Source organism: Mus musculus, chromosome 15 (genome assembly GCF_000001635.26).
Source record: "Mus musculus strain C57BL/6J chromosome 15, GRCm38.p6 C57BL/6J".
Taxonomy (NCBI): Eukaryota; Metazoa; Chordata; class Mammalia; order Rodentia; family Muridae; genus Mus; species Mus musculus.
Window position 1 is genome coordinate 27,456,275 of NC_000081.6, and position 21,089 is coordinate 27,477,363.

The 21,089-nt window shown below is 45.2% G+C and overlaps 1 protein-coding gene and 1 long non-coding RNA gene across 2 annotated transcripts in view; one reads left to right on the plus strand and one right to left on the minus strand.

The window, feature by feature from the left end:
* Nucleotides 1-3,813: 3,813 nt before the first annotated feature.
* On the minus strand, nucleotides 3,814-6,561 carry Gm36899. Its single transcript, XR_001781615.1, has 4 exons — nucleotides 5,447-6,561; nucleotides 4,984-5,059; nucleotides 4,516-4,571; nucleotides 3,814-3,916 (listed from the first exon to the last, which is right to left on the minus strand). It is a non-coding gene; the product is annotated as a predicted gene, 36899 (long non-coding RNA).
* A 3,841-nt stretch (nucleotides 6,562-10,402) lies between these two features.
* Nucleotides 10,403-21,089, plus strand: part of Ank (progressive ankylosis) — a 128,233-nt gene continuing 117,546 nt past the window's right edge. Inside the window, exon 1 of the mRNA NM_020332.4 lies at nucleotides 10,403-10,825. Coding sequence (NP_065065.3) covers nucleotides 10,730-10,825 — 96 coding nt within the window. The 5' untranslated portion in view covers nucleotides 10,403-10,729. The remainder of the gene's footprint in view (nucleotides 10,826-21,089) is intronic.

Below are 21,089 nucleotides of genomic sequence, written 5' to 3' on the forward strand. Positions count from 1 at the left end.
GTACTACTCAGTTATTAAAAAGAATGAATTTATGAAATTCCTAGGCAAATGGATGGACCCGGAGGGCATCATCCTAAGTGAGGTAACCCAATCACAAAAGAACTCACACAATATGTACTCACTGATAAGTGGATATTAGCCCCCTCTCCTTTTAAGGCAGGGCTTTGCTATTTAGCCTTGGCTGACCTTGAACTCCCAAGGAAGCCCAGGCTGACTTGGATCTCGTGAGTTTCCTGTCTCAGCTGACCTTACAGCCATGCACAGTCATTCTTGATCTGAATCTGAATGGTTTCCTTTTTTTCCCCCATTGCTATTTTTTTTTTAGAACACAGATTCAGTCATACTTTTAAAGATTATTATATTGGGGCTGGAGAGATGGCTCAGCAGTTAAGAGCACTGGCTGCTTTTTCAGAGGCCCTGCATTTAAGTCCCAGCAACCACATGATGGCTCACAACCATCTATAGTGTGATCTGATATTCTCTTCTGGTGTGAACATGAATATGCTGAGAGTACTCTTATACATAAAATAAATAAAATTTTAAAAGATTATATTGATTGAAGTTTATATAAGCTTTAGTGTGTAAAGTTTTGTGGGAGAAAGTTGGGTAAAGGCAACAGAAGCTGGACTAGAACTCAGTTTACCCTTTTTCCCCCACATGATCTGAATGAGAACATCAGGACAGCCCATCTTCAGCACATCTGGCAAACACACATTAAAGTCCTTAGCAAAGTCCTTGCCAGCCACAGAGTGAGAGCAAGATGCCCTTCGTTACCTCCTGGCTGGGGCTGTCAGCAGTCAGTCCTCTGGAAATGTAGGTGACCAAACACTGCAGATAAGGGCTGGCTGGCTGTCAACAAGTTCACAGCTACCTGTTGTGTGCAAGCAGCTCTGAAACCAGGGCTGACCAGTTAGATGAGTGTCAAGTTCAAAGCCAGTGCCTACCTGTGGCCCCAGTGCCGGGGAAAGATCTGGAAAGTTCCTACAGCAGGGGCCAAAGGGACTGGTACTAACTCAGAGTTAGTTGCAGCTCCATCTGCTCAAAGGGCAAAACACTTTTTGGAGACAAATTGGCAGAGTCCTTAGACAGTAGGAGACCAAACTACTGACTCAGGGAAACCAGACCCTCTCTGGAGGGGTTGAGTCTTTAGAAGGATGACTGGAACATTCTTGGGTGGGGCATTTCACTGAAAAGCAAACAGCTTAGCACTTCATCTCCATCCAAAACAAGTCTCCCTTCGGGCAGCCTAGCCGTAGCAGCCACCTTGGGTCTGACCACACCTGAAGGCTCTTTTCAGGGCTTTAAGGTGGGCATATGAGCTCATCCTTGTTTTCCCCAATTCCTAGCCTACCCCAACCCCGGTCCCATATTCACCCAAGGCCCTTATGCTGCCTCTACCTCAGTCTACTCAGGAGCTGCCTTCCTGAGCCAACTCTACCTCAGGTCCTGTCTAGTGGTGATCCCAGCCTGCATCCTGCAAGGATGCATAGAGTCAACTCCCAAGGAGCCAGGGAGACTAGCAGTGTTGAGAATTGGCTTTAGGATCAGAGACTACAATCTTATTTCTACCATTTGCAGTTGTGTGGATGAGCAGGGTGACCCACTGAGTAACTCTGGATGCTCTCCTGGGTTTCTATGTCCTAGCAAAAGATAGTAGGATCCAAGAACTTCACCTTAGCAGACCACTCCATTCTCTCCTATACAACTACCAGAGAAAGAGTCTTCTGAATTAGCCAAAGTCTCCTGGGAACAGACAGTTGACCTTCCCAACCCGCTTCTGGGCAGCTGGCACCAGGCTTAGAGAACCAGACAACTGAACCTAGGGTGTTTACTTCTCTGGGCAAAGGCACTCCTCTTCCACAGAATGAGTGATCCTAGATGGGGTCCATCTCCTAGGACTGAAAACCATGGTTAGTGCAGCTTAAGACCAACCAAGCACATATAGAAAGAGAACCAGGCACATGTGTACACACACAAGACTTTGAGCACTAACAGGAGAACAAAATGCAAAGCATCTCATTGATATTTGCATACTTAGTAGCTGTTATAATAAGATCTTGAGATCCTTGGCTCAGGAAAATACATTAAAATTAATTCCACTACCATTTCAGTGAAGTGATTTTTATAATCATCTAATTATATGTTCCAAATAGATCTATTTGCTAATTCCTACAACCAAAGAATATCAGTTCTTCGGATCAAAGAGTTAACGTTTCTTTATAAGGAAAAGGTCAAGATTGTATTTGCATCGTGGTGTTAGGATGTAAGTGCATCCCAGTGTTAGGATCTGGATTTTGCTAAGAGGCTGGATGTGACCTTGGGCTGCCTTCCATTTGCAGAGTGTGGAGTGTGCAGTCGTAAGTAGGAAAGCTGGGGCTTCTTAGGTAGAATATCTTTGAAAATCTACCTATGATACAATGTGTGTAGATAGTGCTACAAAGCCTAAGAGGAAGGCGCCATGGATAACCCACGGGCTGAGAGGTACACACAGCTATCCTCCCATGAGTACCCAGAGTGACAGTGGACAACATGACCTAGAGGCCCCTTTGTTCAAACGTAGACTTAGTAGCGAAAGAGGCCTAAGGACACTATGAGGCAGGCATTGTCTCTGTGTGCCCACGATCTGGACCAGGTATGTAGAAGATAGCAGGATGGAGTGAGAAAAGAAGAGGAGGAGGAGGAGGAGGAGGCGGCAGAGGAAGGGAAGGAGGCAAGGAGAGGGGAGGAGGGGGATGAATAGAGATTAATGATGCAGAGAGAGTCCTAGCCATATTATGTTACCTGGCTCTGGTCCCTTCCCTTCTGAAGGTCACTTTGTTTTTGATGGGTTCCACAGGTCATGCTTATATATTGATAATCAACCTCTCTTCTTACTTTAGATAGGCTGTAAGTCTGTTTTCTATTTCTATAATGACATGCTTGAGGCTAGGTGTCCTATAAAGAAAAGAGGTTGATTTTTGGTTCATAGTTCTGGTCTAAGATTAAAGACCTACATCTGGTTAAGGTCTTATGATAACAGGGTCCCAAGATGGCCACGGGGCACATCATTGCAAAAGGGAGGGAGCACACAAGGGTTCCATGGAGGCTCAAACTAATGATCTTATACTATGCCCAGCATACAGTAGACACACAAAAGATGCTGCTACATGACCTACAACAAGGTTAACTGATCCACAAGGAGTGATGCCATTAGCACCTTTACCATCTATTTAGACACCAACAAAATAATGTAATTAGTAGGGAGATGATGCATTGAAATCAGAAATAATTTCAAGTGTGAAAAATCTCTCTGGTGGAGTTTAGGGATATAGGGGTGAACTGTGTGGTATGTAAGTGAAATAGTCTGCTAACATCACTCATCTAATGAACTGGTGTTATTCTCTCTCTCTCTCTCTCTCTCTCTCTCTCTCTCTCTCTCTCTCAAGACAGGTTTCTCTGTATAGCCCTGTGTTGCAGCCGACCAGCAGCTCGCAACGAACGGTTCAACTGAGATGGCAACTCAGGCTGCAAGAGATGAACTAGACGGGCGGAAGAAAGAACGGAGCCAAGTCAAAGTCACTCTGATCAAAGCTCAATTTTACTGTTGCGACACTCAGTTATGAAGGAAGGGGGAGGGGACCCGATTCCCGCCAAATAATCTCGGAATCCAGTAGCAGGGTGAGCACGATGTGGCTCCAAACAGCAAAGCTGCAAGGTCCAGCAGTGGGCGTGGCAGAACGAATGAGCAGGAAGCTCCACCCCTGAGCAAGCAGGTTTCAGGCTGGGGGAGGGGGGACTACAGCCCTGGCTGTCCTGGAACTCACTTTGTAGACCAGGCTGGCCTCGAACTCAGAAATCCGCTTGCCTCTGCCTCCGGAGTGCTGGGATTAAAGGCCACCACGCCTGGCCTAGTGCTATTCTCATAGAATTGGTAGTTCTAAAGAGAAAAAAGTAGATCAGGTTGAAATGCAGTGTCGGGCCAAAGAGCCCTTGTTTGTCTTCTTCTTTCTTAAGAATAAAGTCTTGGAAACAGGGGAGTCTTTCTATGTGTTATCGCAAGACTATAGAAGCCTGATTAGCACTAAGCACATGATAGAAAAGTCAACCCTTTGTTACACCAGAGATTAAGCATACAATAATTTAAGGAAGAGCCAATTCAAACACAAATGTGTTCATTTCTATTATTATTTTTAGGGCATGGGAAAGAAGTGGGAGATGCTTGAAGAATTACTGCAATTAAGTCCCACATCAGGGAATGGGATATTTTATGCAGAATTATGTACTAGAAACAGGGACTAAAGCAGCTCTCTTTATCAAATACAAAACAGAAAACGTGATTGAACTGAGTTACACAAGAAATCTGTGTAAAAGTCACGTTGCTATCAAAGAACTTAAAAAACAATAAACCCTGGATAGACAGCAAGATTTCAAACACAAACATCATTAGATATCTTATCCATTTTAAATCATGTGGTCAGTGAAATGCTGAAGGCAATTAAAGAGAGGAAAATGAATAAGAAGCAACCGCACATCTACCTCAGTGGCACATCTCTGTCCAGTTCAGTTCATAAAGAATGACCCAGAGCTGGGGTCTGTGGAACCAGAAGGAATCCCATAAGCCCCTGCTTTACGTTTCTCCAGATGAGCAGATCGGCAACTGATCAGCTAACTGTACCTCACTTCCAACATTCTCAACGTCATTGTGTTGGTGGTGACTGATGTCTTTGAGGAACAACAATAGACTCTACCCCAAAACTGACTTTTATCTTCATACCATTGTTAAGGGCAGGAGTGAGTTAATAGTTACAAATACACAAAGCCAACTGGTTGCATAATTAACCTAGCAAGAGTCTCTCCAAATGTTTTGCTATTTAACAATTATAGAGAAATTTTTAAAAAATCCCCAAAGCCATTTAAGTATACAACTGAGCTTCGATTGGAGTTACCCTAAATCTTTTCTGCTGGCAAAGCAAGGGGGATAAATAAGAGAAAAGCATGCATAACTTTGCCTTGTATCTGTATTTCTTTTTTTCTTTTGTTTCTGGTTCTTCAACGTATAAGACTGGAAGGTTTCCAAAGCCTAAATCAGACAATAAGGTGCATTTAGAGAAGCCTTTCTTCTATCCACTCTACCCTGATCTCTTCTTCCCTCACACATTTAATTAATCTTGGGTTTTTCTGCCAGCACCAATTTGCAAATAAAAGCAGGCCCGCATGCATATAAATACTTCCACAGTCATAGTTCATGGTTCTCTCTCCCTCTCTCCCCCTCCCCCCCCCCAATAGCCTGCCATTTTATGCTTTTGCACCTTGCTTTTTCATTTAACAAAGTCTGCTTCAGATCACTTCATATCTGTAGGGAGAAACCGTCCCGATGCCTTTTAACAGCACGACAATTTAAGGCATCTGTGTGGTCCCTTAAATATGTTTATTAAAGAAGTGATTAAACGTGGGAACTGTAACTTACCAGGCTTAATTTGGCTGCTTCTGACTTATGTGCTGTAAATTTCAATTTGGGATAATTTGGCACTCATCTCCTGCCTCCAACTACTGGCACATGCTGGGAGCACAAAAATCTAATCTTGGTCATTCCCTCAGGTTAATTATCAAGCCACGGGCTGGAACAACACAAGGATGGCCTGCGTAAAATTTCCAGCTGGGAAGAAGCAAACATCCTCTCTTTTGTCTCTGGACACTGAGACCTGGGCAGAAACTTTCATCAGCAGGCGGATGCTTTTAGGAACGCAGTCTACAGAAAATGCCTCTTCTCCCGTTTGAAATCAGCTGTGTAGCAAATTGGCACCAGGCCCAGCTGCAAAGCTCTAAGACTCGAATGTATATTTGGTCTACTCTATTTTAGGGGGCATGTGATTCATTTGAATACCAGGCATCAATCTCTGGGACTAAGACTCCCATCAGAGCACACTGTTAATTTGCTTATGCTAAACATGGGGTACTGCATAATCCTGATGACCGGTGTCAGTAACTCCATAAAGTTGAGCATGTACAAGTCCGCATGCCATCTGCCGCCAGACCATCTTCACTGTGATCATCCCAGTCTGATGTCACGGAGCCCCCTCAGTCACATAGTCCCCACACTGGATAATCAATCTAAAGCATGGGATTTTAGTCTGTCATTTGCAGCAAATGTTTGGGGGGACAATTTGAGTTTACAAATTTAAGATTAATTCAGAAAAAAAAAAAACCAACAAATCAGATCTGTAAGTGGCATTTACTCTTGTGTAATTTTTTTTTTCCCATAACAATGGGTACTACAGATGGCAATCACAGCACTTAGGAGACCAGAGGATCGTGAGAATGAGGCCAGTCACAACTGCATAGTAAGACTATGGATTAAAAAACAAGGTGTGGGCATGACAATAATCTTATGCAATAAAATTATATCACTAGCCATTCATGAAACTTTTTTTTTTTTTTTTTTTTGGCGAAGAATAACTAGTTCCCTACTCTGAAAGCAATGCTGCCTTGCTTGTCAATGTTTTCTACGTATTTTTTGCATTAGTTGCCATTCCGTTGTTATAAAACACCGTGGCCTAGCTAACTTAGAGAAGGAAGAGTTTATTTGGACTCACCTTTCAGAGGCTGCGAGCCTATGGTGGTGGAAAGGCATCTCAGCAGGACATCAGAGTGGCTGAGGGAGAAGCTGAGAAACCTGTTTGCCAAAGGCAAGCAGGGGAGAGAGAACTAACAGGAAGTGGAGGGAGGACCGCTCCCCCTCCTCTAACCCTCCCCCCCCAGCACGTCAATAACAAGCAGGGGAGAGAGAACAGGAAGTGGAGGGAGGACTGCCACCCACCCTGTCGTCCTCGTCCCACCCCACCCTCTTGTCCCAGAGAGCACCACCAACTTGGGACCAAGAGTTCAAATATCTGGTCATGTGGGAACATTCTCACCTGAACCGCCATACCTTAAAAAAAGTTTTCTCGCAGGGCGTGGTGGCGCACACCTTTAATCCCAGCACTCAGGAGGCAGAGGCAGACGGATTTCTGAGTTCGAGGCCAGCCTGGTCTACAAAGTGAGCTCCAGGACAGCCAGCGCTATACAGAGAAACCCTGTCTCGAAAAAACAAACAAACAAAAAAAATTTTTTTTCTCTTTATAGATTTATACATACTCATTTTGTTAAAGATGGGTGAATGGAGTTGAGAAACAATTCTTCCTCATATTCATAATCATGGAAATGCAGCTACTGTTAACCACTGAGCATATATTCTCTTTCAGGATCTTTTTCTCTATATGCTACATGACTAGTATCTGTAAACCTTGTAACGATAGTGGGGCAAAAGCAATCAAATCTAAGACTTTATAAATAGAAAATAAAGCTGTACCTTTCCGAAGATATCTTCTAGATCTAACTAACGTAATGGACGCTGGGATACTTCAGTTTCTGCATAATTCAGAGAACTTCTTACCTACCACAATCACTTATATTTAGGGCTTTCCTGTCATATTGTTGACGACATGAAAACTATGTTTACAAGAAGGGAGAGGCGGGGCTTCCTTTTTAAATCTCTTATCCGATTGTGATGTTTGTTTGTTTGTTTGTTTGTTTGTTTCGAGACAGGGTTTCTCTGTGTAGCCCTGGCTGCCCTGGAACTCACTCTGTAGACCAGGCTGGCCTCGAACTCAGAAATTCACCTGTCTCTGCCTCCCAAGTGCTGGAATTAAAGGCGTGCGCCTCCACCACGCCCGGCGTGATTTTATTTTAAAATATTTTCTTTTTAATTAAAGGGGATGGTGTGCGTGCGCATGAGTGGTTGTGTTGGGGTAGGAGCCCTGTGCGCATGAGTGCAGGGGCCTGAAGAGGGCGCTGGATCCTGGGGAAGTGGAAGATGCAGGCAGGCGAGCCATCAGGCTTAGTTGCTGGGAACCAAAATGGAGTCCTCTTCTAGAGAGTCAGTCCTGCTGGGCCATTTCTCAACCCCGAACTGTAGTTCTTTAGTGAAAAACAAAACAAAACAAAGAACAATTAAACGTCCCATTGCCTTTTTAAGTTTCTCTGGTGTTGCTTGAACTTATACCCACTTAAAAGTCTAAAAAGGTATTCTTGTCCTTAATCAAAGATGCCACCAACTCACTTGTTAAGGATAGATTTTAAAAGTACTCAAGGATAATGGCCTTTGGCTGATTTTTCTCACCATCCCCTTCAGACCGAAAGGGTGCGTGTGGCCGCAGTAGCAGCTGAGATGCAGCAGCCTCTTCCGGAGACCAGTGAGAGCAAACAGGTCTTCAGGAGCATTGATCCAGGGCTTCATCAATTCACATAGCAGGCAAGGGTCAGCACGACTAGATCACTTTAATTGAAACGAGCTTATGAAAACATAGACTAACAGAATGGGTAAATCACCAGACCACATTTGCTTTAGAACAGAAGTCTTCTCCGTGAATTCCTTTAAATAACCCATTCCTTTTTTTTTTTTTCTTTTTTTTGTATGGTTAGCTTAATAACTGACTACACAGAAACATGCCTTTCAGGAATTGCTCCTGGGGAGAGCCCTGTACACAAGAACTTCCTGTTTTGCTGGAAAAAAATCTCTTTTAAGGGTAACTGTTTGACATATCAAATGCAATGAACAATTACCAAAGTTTTGTTTTAATTATATGGGTGATGTAATTTGGGGTTACACGGAACTGCGGGTAAATTGGTTTCCTAGTTTTTAGGGGCTTCAACCAGAGTGTGTAAAACTGAAGGGGATAAAAGGCATCAAATATGGAAATATTTAATACTTGCGATGCAGTCGGAAAAATCTGCACCAGAAAGTTAATGTCTCAAGCTCTTATTTATTTACTTATTTATGTATTTAATAAAGGCAAGGTCTCCCTACAAAATCCTAGCAGGCTTGGAACTCATTATGTAGCCAAGATTGGCCTGGAACTTACAGCAATCCTCCTGCCTCTGATTACCTTCAAATATAGTATTAATATGAGCCTTACAGAGATAAAGGGAATGGGTTCATTTCTTAGGACAAAATACTTGAATGTTTTAAGTAATACACAAGTTTAACTCATTATGTTTATTTTAAAAGATGTGTCAAGGCTATACAGAGAAACCCTGTCTCGAAAAACCAAAAAAAAAAAAAAAAAAAAAAGATGCATAGGAAGATACAAGTTGAACAAACCATCTATCTCAACTGCTACAGAATGAAAAGCTAAGGCCCCTTGTTCAGAAATTCATCATTTCAAGAGGGCAAGACCAGGGTTTGAAGAAAACGATGTTTCAGCAGTTAGGAGCACCGACTGCTGCTCTTCCAGAGTCCCGGGTTCCATTCCAGCACTCATATGGTAGCTCACAATGTTCTGGAATCCAGGAGAAGCTCCAATGCCCTCTTCTGGGCTCTGTGGGTGCTGGACAAGCATGTCATGCACAGACAGACATGCAGACAAAAAAAAATATCTGCCCATAGACATAAAATAATAAAATAAATATTAATGAAAAGTATTAAGGCAAAAACAGAGAGCCAAAGCAGGCACAGGACCCTCTACGAGCTAAGCTTTTTTGTGTGACTGTACTCGTCTCTTGGAGGCCAGCCCCGCCCTGCTGTGAATGCTTCAGTCACTGGCTTGGACCCTTTTTTCATACACTATACTGGGACACCGGCTGATGCTGGCTTTGTCAAGCTTTTCAGTTTTAGGTAAAAGTCTCAGCTCAGCAACTGATTTATCATGAAATCACTGGGGACATATTATAACACAGCCGAGCAGATTTTCTTTCCTTTTTTTTTTTTTTAAGCATATTTACCGGTCGACTTTTAAATAAGTAAACGGTTGCACATTACTAGCAAAAGCTGGAGACCGGTATGGAGCATCCCAGAACCCTAGTCCAGGACGGACAGTCAGTCCCTGCCACCCGGTGTATTTTTCCCCAGGGTCTGCAGATCTCTGTCACGAGAGATGCGAGATGCTCGTTTTGGTAAACCATCCTTCTCTCCCACTAATGCAGCCGTATCCCCATCACCCTAAAGCAGCTCCCAGTCCGCCTCAAGGCCGCCCGGACGCCGAGGCCTTTCCAGCTCGGTTGTCCCCGAAGCTCTACTCCTGGTTCCCAACTCTGGAGACGGCGCTCACACGGCCTTGCCGGACGCTCCGGGGACAGCATGGGGCTGTCGGTGTCGGGTCACCCGGAGTCCCCGCCCGCTCGCCCGCCCCGCCTGACTCCCCGCTCCGCGCGCTCGGCTCAGGCGGCGCCCCGGTCCCCCGCGGGCGCGGACGGCAGTGGCCTGTGCGAGCGCAGCGCCCCCCGCGGCCGAGCCGTGCGCAGCGGAGCGGGGAGGCGGCGCCGGGCCGGCCCCCTCCCGGGTCGCCAGCGGTGTCGCGCCTCCGCCCGCCCCTGATTTCCTCCGCGCGGCGCGGCGGCGGCGGCGGAGGCGCCTCGTGCGCGCGGTTATTTATTTATTTCCGGGCCCAGAGCGCTTATAATGGAGCCGCTGTCAGCAGAAGCCTCTGCTGCCGCCGCCGCCGCCGCCGCCGCTGCCGCCGCTGCCGTCCCTGTCCCTCCTCTCTTTCTCCCCGGCAGATCTTTGTTGTGTGGGAGGGCAGCGGGGATGGACTTGAGCTCGCGGCTCTCCTGCTAGAGCAGCAGCGCTTGGAGAGGACGCCGCCGCCGCCGCGAGCAGCCGCCGCCCCAGGCCCCGCCGGCCGCGGCCTCCGTCCCCGCGCTGCGCTCCGCGCGCCTCCCAGCACAGTGCCCTCGCGGCGGCAGATGAGTGTGGGGTCAGCCCACGGCGGGGACTATGGTGAAATTCCCGGCGCTCACGCACTACTGGCCCCTGATCCGGTTCCTGGTGCCCCTCGGCATCACCAACATAGCCATCGACTTCGGGGAGCAGGTAAGCCCGGCCGCGCCCGGTGCGCCTCGCTCGCCCAGCCTCGGCCTTGGATGCCGGGCGCCGGGGGGATGCGGGAGGAGAGGAGTCACCTGCTCCGAACCCCCTTTACCCTGGACCATTTGACGTGGCTTTGCGGCTTGTCGAGGGTGACTTTTGCAGCGCCCCATCCCCTCCCTCCGCAGATATTGGAGACTTTTCCAGCGTTCTTTGGAAAATAGCAAGCGACGGGATGATGGGGAACTTCACCTATAGAAAGGGGTTTAGTGCTCGGGATGAGTATTATGTAATTTGTGATTATGTAAACCTCGGGCCCAGAACTGCATGTAGTTTCTAGTAGCATTTAGTGCTGGCTTTTTACTTGCACAGGGTTTGGTGATGGTAGTGATGGTGGGAGAATTTGCCTTACAATGTCTCCAAGTTGATTTCCCACGTACTTCCAAATTTACATCTTTGCATGTAGCCTAGGTAAGGATTAGGGGTGTCCAGGAGGTACCTTGCCTAGAGGATCACTGATTATATCTACTTTAGGATATCTGTTCTCTCTCTCTCTCTCTCTCTCTCTCTCTCTCTCTCTCTCTCTCTCTGTGTGTGTGTGTGTGTGTGTGTGTGTGTTCTCTCTCCTCTCTTCCTTCCACCCCTTTGGACGAGAGCACATTTCTGGTGCTGCCTTCTCATTCTTTTTTCACGCTATCTCCATGTGGCGTCATTACCAATCTGGTGCTGCAGGCTCTCCCGTGGCGGTGAGGCACTGGTACCCTTTTGCAGGGCTTCCTGGCAGTTGCAGTTACAGCCTAAGGTCCGGGAGAGGGTTTGGGGGTGGGAGCTGGACCTTTTCAAAAGTGTAAGATAGACCTACTTTTGCAAATGTACTATTTTTTCCTTTCAAAGCAGTGGGATAAACCCTCTTTTGTTCATTAAGGGGCTCTGGATGGAGGCGGGAGTGAGGAGTTTCTGACAGTCACTGGGTAGGCAGGTATAGCCCACCTCTGTGTAGGGAAGGATAATTCATACAGGCAGGTGAAGAGTCGATACAGGAGCACAGGAAAACGAGGTATCTGCTTCACATGCGTTGGAGATGATTAAGACATAGAAAATTATTAAAACGTCTCACCAGCTTTTAAGCCTCGGACTTGTCAAGAACAAGAAGACTAGGAATGTCACTTAAGTGTTTCTTGGGTAGGTAGGTTTTGTTTGTGATTATAAACACAAGTTTGCGTTTACACTGAGCCTGTGGCAGAACTTTGAGAGTGGAAATTTAGATTCCCCTGAAAAGTTTGGACACTGCACATGGGTGATGATCACAAAAAGAAATCACACAGCAAGTCTCAGAGCATGTGTGTTATGAGGTGCCCATTAAGAGACCTATAAGTCTATTCTAGTTCCCTAATTCTCTCCATAAACATTATGGACTTCTCTATCATTTTATAGCTGGTTGGGGAGGCGATACAATGGAGTATTCTGGCAATTACAAAACCTGTTTTTCGGCCAGGTGTGGATTTAATCCCAGCACTAGGGAAGCAGAGGCGGGTGAGTCGTGAGTTCAAGGCCAGCCTGGTCTACAGAAAGGGTTCCAGGTCAGCCAGGGCTACACAGTGTGACTCTGTCTCAAAAGCAAACAAACAAAATAAATAAACTTAACACATTTTAAGAATATCTATTTTCACTTTTCACAGAAACTGTTTTTTATTATATATATATACATATATATATACATATATATATATATATATATCCTCTCTTCCCCCATTGTTAGTGGTTGGTAGTCTAAAACATTAATCACTTACATCCGTTGATTACCAAGTACCTGGTTAAAACACCATGTTATATTTATTCATTTTGTATTTGAGGGATGAATGAGAGGTCTAGGCATGGTGAATCTCATGCCCAAGAACTACATAGATAGTAAATGGCAGACCTGAATTTGAGGTCTACACCCACCTTGGCCTTGCAGGTTCTGATAGCAGCCTTCGCCAGTGCAGCCTCTTCAGGGATATTTTCCCAGGCTTCTTTGAAGATTAGAAATAAGTTCTAGCTTTCCAGACCTCACCCGAGGCTCAGATTTAATCTTTGCTGCCATGTTTTGGACCTTTACATTTTTTTTATTACATTTATTTATTTAGTGAGAAAGACATACCACACACACACACACACACACACACACACACATTTATCAGCTGCACCATCTGGCCAGCTCCATACTGTGAACTTGACAGTCCCAATAGATAAAGGAAAATTGTGAAAGAATGCTCTCTCAGGAAAGGGGAACTGTAACCCAGAAGTTCATGTTAGAAGAGATGAATCATTCAGATAATTCGGTAGAAACAATATTTAATTTTAGTAAGGTTGGCTTAGGCTTTGGTTGAGGAGAAAGCAGAAGGAACAGCCAATGCCTTTTTAATAAAGTTATTGAAGTTATGTAGCCTTTACTATATAACAACATGAATTGCTAAGTAAAGAAGGAAAATGCTTGGGTATAGTTTATTTTAGAACTTTATTTATTTGTAGGTGTGTGTAGGTGTGTGTGTGTGTGTGTGTGTGTGTGTGTGTGTAGGTGTGTGTGTGTGTGATCTCTTCTCCCCTTCCCCCTCTGGATAGGTGAGCAAGAACTTTACCCACTGAGCTAGCTGCATTAGCCCTCCCCACACCCACACCAGCATATTGTAAACAGCATGTTTCTTTTACACTATCTAAATGCCTATTTGATCTCTAGGTACAGAGAGTCCCTGATTTTCTAGAAGCCAGGATCACCAAGTATCTTTATCAGGGTTTCTATTGCTGTGGTGAAACACTGTGATCAAGAGCAAGTTAGGAAGAAAGGGGTTTATTTATTTGTCTTATACTTCCACATTGTAGTCCATCATTGAAGGAACTCAGGGCAGGAACTCACACTGGGCAGGAACCTGAAGTCAGGAGCTGATGGAGAGGCCAGGAGAGGTGCTGCTTACTGGCTTGCCCCTCATGGCTCACTCAGGTTGCTTTCTTTTTTTTTTTTTTTTTTTTTTTTTAGGGTTTTTTTTTTTTAATTAGGTATTTTCTTCATTTACATTTCCAATGCTATCCCAAAAGTACCCCCATACTCTCCCCCCTCCCCCCACTCCCACTTCTTGGCCCTGGCGTTCCGCTGTACTGAGGCATATAAAGTTTGCAAGACTGATGGGCCTCTCTTTCCAATGATGGCCGACTAGGCCATCTTCTGATACATATGCAGCTAGAAACACGAGCTGGGGGGGGGGGTGATACTGGTTAGTTCATATTGTTGTTCCACCTATAGGGTTGCAGACCCCTTTAGCTCTTTGGGTACTTTCTCTAGCTCCTCCATTGGGGGCCCTGTGATCCATCCAGTAGCTGACTGTGAGCATCCACTTCTGTGTTTGCTAGGCCCCGGCATAGCCTCACAAGAGAGTTGCTTTCTTGTAATGGAACCCTGTACTACAGCACAGAGGTGGCCCCGCCCACAGTGAGCTGGGCCCTCCCACATCAATCAATCATTAAGAAAATGCCTTGCAGGCTTTCCTGCAGCCTGATCTTAGGGAGGCATTTTCTTCATTGAGGTTTCCTCCTCTCAGATGACTATAGCTTGTGTCGAATTGACATAAAAACCAGCCAGCACATCAAGTTATATAGAATAAATGACTATTATGAAAGGTACTTAATACCACTTAAAACGTTAAGGGCAACTTGAGTAAAGCCTTGCAGCATTCTCAAGCCAAAATGTATTCTACTTAATGCCAGATTGTCCCTCCCTTCCCCCACCAAAGTCAGGAGTGTACTGTGTAGCCCAGCCTTGGCCTCAACTCTTTATCCTCCTGCCTCAGTCTCCTAAACTCTGAGACTATAGGTATGCACTACTATGCCAAGCAGATATTCCAAATGGCTCTAAAAGAGTCACTGAGTTTGGTAGAGTTTGCCATCTGACATGGGTTCTAGGAACTGTACTCTGGTCCTCTGGATGAGCAGTATGCATGCTATCCTGCTGATCCATGTCCCCAGCCCTTCCTAATGTAAAAAACCTAGAGTTATGGTTCTGAGTTAAGGATGTCCTATGTCCTGAGTTATCGGTGTCCTAAACAGAGGAGGGGAGAATGAAAGGGCCAGGAAAAAGAGTTAGTAAGGTGTGGTTGTTTGAATGAAAATGGTTCATAGGACTGGCACCATTAGGAGGTGTGGCCTTGTTAGAGGAAGTGTGGCCTTGTTGTAGGAAGTGTGTCACTGGGGGTGGGCTTTGAGGTCTCAGATGCTAAGCCAGGCCTAGTGTGGCCTGGATCCACATGAAGAACTCTCAGCCACCTTCTCTAGCACTATATCTGCCTGTGTGCCACCATGCTTCCCACCATGACAGTAATGGATTACAACTCTGAGCTATAAGCCAGCCCCAGTTAAGTCTTTTCCCTCATAAGAGTTGTCATGGTCATGGTGTCTCCTGACAGCAATAAAACCCTATGGCAGAAGTGTTCTTCCTTTCTAAAATATATCTTCATTCCTTTGCAAAATATTTTGTTCCCATTAGACCAAGAGGTACCGGGATAAAAACGGTAAGTATTAGTGTGTGACTGAGGCCTCTTTTGGAAATGACCCTTCCTTCCTTCAGGGTCACTTTACTGAGCCTTTCAGGGAGCCTGGTAGGTGAGTTTGTCTGATGTCAGGATCTGACAACCTTTGGGTACACCTTCAAGGTGCCAAAAACCTCAAGTGTCAAGCCCAAGCTAAGATTCTAAGTGACAGTAGGAAAGACACTTTACCCCTTCAGTCTATTCAGTATTGTTGAGATTTTTCTAATTATAAAAGTAAAAATGTCCAGATGCTATAGGGCATGCCTAGATCCCCAGCATGCAGAAAGCGGAGGCCACATCATGAGGTTGGGTCTCAATTCATAAAAAGGGAAATATGCCAGTTGTTATGGTTTGGTAAAAAAACTGGAAATAGGGGCTGGGAGGGAGGTACTTTTAATTTCACTGCAAAGAGAACATTTTAATGATTTGGACATCTCTTGCAAACTAGTTTTTTGAAACCCAGTTGGGAGAGACCAGGGGATGATGTGGTTTTATAGAATACAAAAGCATTTTCTCTAAGTAATTTAAAGGTATTTATGGGGCTGGGGATGTATTTCAGTGGTGTACTGATTGTATAGAATACTCAAAGGTCCTGAGTTCAGTCCTCAGCTCCACCACCATTACCATCCCTAAAAGAAAAAAGAAAAAAAGAAAAGAAAACCAAGTAAACAAACAAAAGCCCTAAAAGTGTGTAAGTATGGCTTTAACTGGCAGCATAATAATTCATTTGACATGAACTTGTATTCAGTCTGTCTGTCGTGTGTAACCGTGTAGTTCAAATATTAAGGTTTCTTGTTTGTTCTTTTGCAACATAAAGTTTCAGTGGACGTGTCTGTGTGGCAGCTGCACGCTGTGCTTTGTCTAAGGCCCTGGGCTCTCTGCCTGGCATGCTTTTGTGCCTATTTCAGTTTGTCATTCTTACATAGAAAATAAGGTCGCAGTTTTCTTTACAGTCCATATTTAGTCCAGGACAGCGTGACCGCCTTGCTGTTCTCCATCACTTGCCTGCTCTGCTCCCTGCTCTCCTCAGCAGGACGGCTGCACGAAAGCACTTCCCTCTAGTTTACCTGGGAAAGCGGGAGATTCCCCGAGCTGTAATCCTGCGGCTGGTGGATCCTTTATGTATTGACCTGGTTTGATGAGCAGCTTAAAGGCTACTTTGCCAGTTTGCTTCTTTCCGACCCTGTCATTCATACATGAAGATGTACGCCTCCTTCTGGTAATAGATCGAGTTCTTAAAAGCGGTTTTGTGGTGTAGAGTGTAATGTCATTTACAATATGGGAACACTTGGGAGATAGAGCATACTCCACCGTATGTTACTGCTATGTAATCTGGTTTTCATCCTTTCTACTCTTCCTTGTTTGATTTAAGGTGATGGTGCTGGTCATGGTGTAGTGGGGGGTGTAGTGGGATATGGACTTGGTCATGATGAGGTGTGTGTGTGTGTGTGTGTGTAATGGATACTTAACTCCTTATTGTCATATGTGAGCTAGAGACAATAAACCCTGTAAAATCCCTAGTATATATTATGCCACAGAGACCTGGGGATGCTGGAAATGTCTTCCTAAAAAGCAAACAAACAAACAAACAAAGTGATGTCAGGTGTTCTTGTGAGTACCTGTGGCTCTACTAGTCACCTTGGAGATGAAATAAAGGCTTACTTTCTTTGGTGTTACCTGGGTACAGGTGTCCCACACTCGCGAATTTTCTTAATAACTGAAATGTGTCCTTTTAGGTACAAAATATTTTCTTTTTTTTTTTTTAATTATGAAAACTAATCTAACTGAACAACATATGCCTGTTTTTCTAACTTACGGAATGTCATTTTCAAAACATAGTGTAACATTTTTGGCAGCCTGCGAATGTCTTGTCTTGTGCTAGGCAATCAAGGTTGCCCATGACAGTGACACCACAATGTCACACCAACCAATAGGAACCGACTCTGCCCAGTCTCCTGAGCCATTTGTGGACACTACTCTTACGAGCTTTGGAAACCCTTAGATGTATCTGCTGCCGATGCTCTTCCTCCTCCTCTCCCTCCTCTTCCCTCTCCTCCTCCTCCTTCAATTTTAGATTATGTATCTTCTGCTTCCACTGTTTCTCACCAGCCATTTATGCAGTGTGCCTACCCAACCCCTTTAATAACGTGGACAAAATGCAATTAAAAGAGCCAGCTTGTCGAGTTTGCTTCTAAATTTTCTGCCTTGGGTCTGGTCTGTGTCCAGGAAACCAAAATTCATTAGACTGCCAAGCAAAATAAAGAATAAATGACTTTGGTTGCCTCTAGTGACACAAATTCTTCTGTTCACTTTGTTTTCATTCTGGAGAGATCTAAAGTCATTGTCAGTGAAGGAATCGTTTTTGTCTTTTTATTTTTGATCCTTTGAGGGTTTCAAACAATGTATTTTGGTCATATACATGCATACACACACACACACACACACACACACACACACACACACACACATACATATATCCCTCCACTCCTGGATACATCAGTCCATCCCTCCCCACCCAACTTCACGTATTTTTTTATATATATAAAATATTTAAACCCAGCAAGTGCAGTTTGTGCTACTCGTACACTCTAAGATGTGGGGCCTTCCCCTGGAGAGTGGTCAGACCACCAACCACCATGGGTTGCCTTCATAAAGAAACTGACTCTCTCCCAGCAGCTGTCAACTGTGTCCATGCTGGAATTTCGTCTAACCTGAGCTTTTGCAAATCTTGCACATATTGTCTCTTTAACCATATCGATTTCATATGTGCAGTTGTCCTGCTGTATCCAGAAAACAGTTTTCCTTGTAGTCCTCCATTGCCTTAGACTCTCACATACTCTTTCTGTCCCCTCTTCCTGAGCCCTGGGAGATATAGATGTCCCATTTGGAGCTGAGCATTCCACAGTCTCTTATTTTCTGCACCTTGACCAGTTTGGGGTCTTTGAGTGAATCATCATCTACTGCAGAAGAAAGCCTCTCTGGGGATAGTGGTTGAAAGGTGAGCTTATCTGCAGGTATAACAGTTTGTCCTTATGAATTGGTTTAATATACTGTGTATACTTAGACGTAATGGTAATGCGTTCCCCCCCTAGTGCCTATGACCTGTCGAGACACAGGTTCTTCACCTGATAAGGGTGCCAAGTGAGGGTTTTATCTTGTGGATTGGACTTGGATCCAATCAGAAAGTAGTTGACTACTGTACAACATGCTTGCCACTACTGTACCAGTGGGTGTGTCTTGCCAGGTTGGGCGTCATAGGGCTCACAACTGGGTAAGACTGGTAATTCATTTTCTCCCCCACCTGTGTGGTTAGCCCCTTCCAGCACGGTGAAAGCCAGCCAGTAGGAATTAAACTTCCTGGTGAGTACCAGGTGGGTCTCTCCGTGTTCAGTGACTCAAGTTATGGCATCGGCAGCAGTAGGATCTTACTGTCACGTTCTGGAGGACAATGAGGGTGCTGGCAGTAGTCTGTAATGTTTGGGAGTCTGTGGGACTTTACTGATGACCAGCTCCGAAGAAGGTAACCGCTTTTGAGCACTAGGGTTTTTATTTATTATCTTTCTAGAGAAGGAGCATTGTTGACCATTATAGGGTAACTCCATTTAAACTCCACATGTGTTTATATGTGTATGTATATATGTATATGAGATATATATATATATATATATATATATATATATATATGAATGAAAACCTCTGTAGTAGTAGACTTTTTGAAATATCTTTAATGTATCTTATCCCTCCACATGATCCATCATCAGCTCTGCCCATCTGTCTGCCTCTGCATTAAATCCTTCCTGTACCATGAGTCCCCTTTAAACCTTTATACCACTGAGTTTTTCTCCCCTTCTTTAAATCACTCATGTGACTTCTTAGTTATTTTCGGAGAGTTGTGTGTATTCTAAATGCGATACCACACCTGAAGATTCTGAAAAGGACCCAAAAGCACAGATAGTAATTAGCCACGTGATGGTGGTGCACGCCTTTATTCCCAGCACTCTGGAGGTAGAGGCAGGTGGATCTCTGAGATCCAGGCCAGCCTGGTCTACAGAGTGGGTTCTGCATTTGTACTTGTACTTGCATACATACACACACACACACACACACACACACACACACACTCACTCACTCACTCACACATAACTAATACAAAATAAATGACAGGCAATCTATATGAAATGCCTTTACAGTCAGAGTAGGCTTTCTGATTGGGCAGCACAACTTAACTTCAGCCCATGCTGCCTGCTCAGACAGCCTGGGTAATTACAGCAGAGCACCCGTCTAGTGCTGGCAAAGAAACATCAAGATGTTTGTGTATAGCTATCCCCAACATGAGGTGGCCCCTTGTCTCTGTAAACGCTCTTGTCGTCAAAGTGGGCAGGCAGCTCTGGTCTCCAGAGGTAAAGCCAGGTGACCGACGGGTAAATTCAGGCTTCAAACCAAGCCTTCCAAACCTAGGTTCAGCTCGATTTGCTTTTGCTACTGCCAAGGCTCTGGGAGCATTCTGTTCCCAGTACAACCTCCAAACTCCGTCGTGGTGCTGTGAGAACAGACGCGTTGAAAAGGACACTGGCAACATTGAAGAGTTATCTCTGTCAAGAAGCAGGGTTTCGGCTTTCTCACTGGATGTGGTGGCTTCTCCATGCCAGAACTGATTTTGAAGTCGGTCCCGAGAAGGAAAATAACCTGACCGTTTGTCGGAGCAGAGGGGCTGTTTATTCCGAGAGGAGCAGTCACCTTGCAGCCTGTGCATCTAGATGAGGAACTGGTACAAAATCCTTGGGAGGGGCTGACAGCGCTGCTTCTTGGAAGAGCTGTGCATCTCAAGGAGCTAAGGTCTTAGCGGCGCTTGCTGGATTTTAGAGTTGTGTTTGCTGCTTTATTGTTTTGGTTTGAGATGGGATTTCTGCCGTGCTGTGCCGTGCCGTGCCGTGCTGTCTCGGAACTCACGTGCGTCCTGACTCGGCCTCCCCAGCCCTGCGATCATGCACCACTACACTCAGCTAGGGTTTTAATTTTTTTTTTTTAAATAATACTTTCATGGGATTGGGTCGTTGAGATTATCATCGGTTGTACCATCCTGGGTCCTGTTCAACAAGAATCTACTCACTAGTCTATTCACCAGCATGGGCTAACTTAGCGGTCCCAAGGGTTAACAAAGGGTGCAACTAACCGGGGAGAACTGGAGATATGAGGCTCCGCCCACACGCAAAACACCGCCCTTCCATACGGCCACACCCTTGTTGAGATAGGGGTAGTCTTTGGGGGCGGGGGATGTAGACAGTGGGAATCCTGGATTAGAGCGGTCCAATCGTAGGTAGAAAAATGAACTGAGACTCTTCAGGACAGTGAGTTGGAATTGTGACTGAGAAACAGAAGGTCTGAGGATAGAAACTTTCCCTAGAAGCAAGAGGAGACGAGCACGGGAGGGCAGACTTCAGCGTCATGATTATAGTGTTGAGAATGTGGGAACGATATGGCTTATTTTGAGGTACCCAAAAGAGGAGTGGTTTTGTCCTGAGGTTTCAGGTTATGGGAGCCACGGGAGCGGTCCTCCGGGAGAGTCGGCTGCATAGTGGGTCTTCAGCCCAAACGATAGCGTGTCTTGTCTGTAGCAGGATACTCTCCATATCCCCGGCTCTCTTTTTCTAAAATAGAACTGGGAGCCACAGAAGCATGCGAGGAGGCCCTGGCTGTCATCTTCTGGTTTGCCT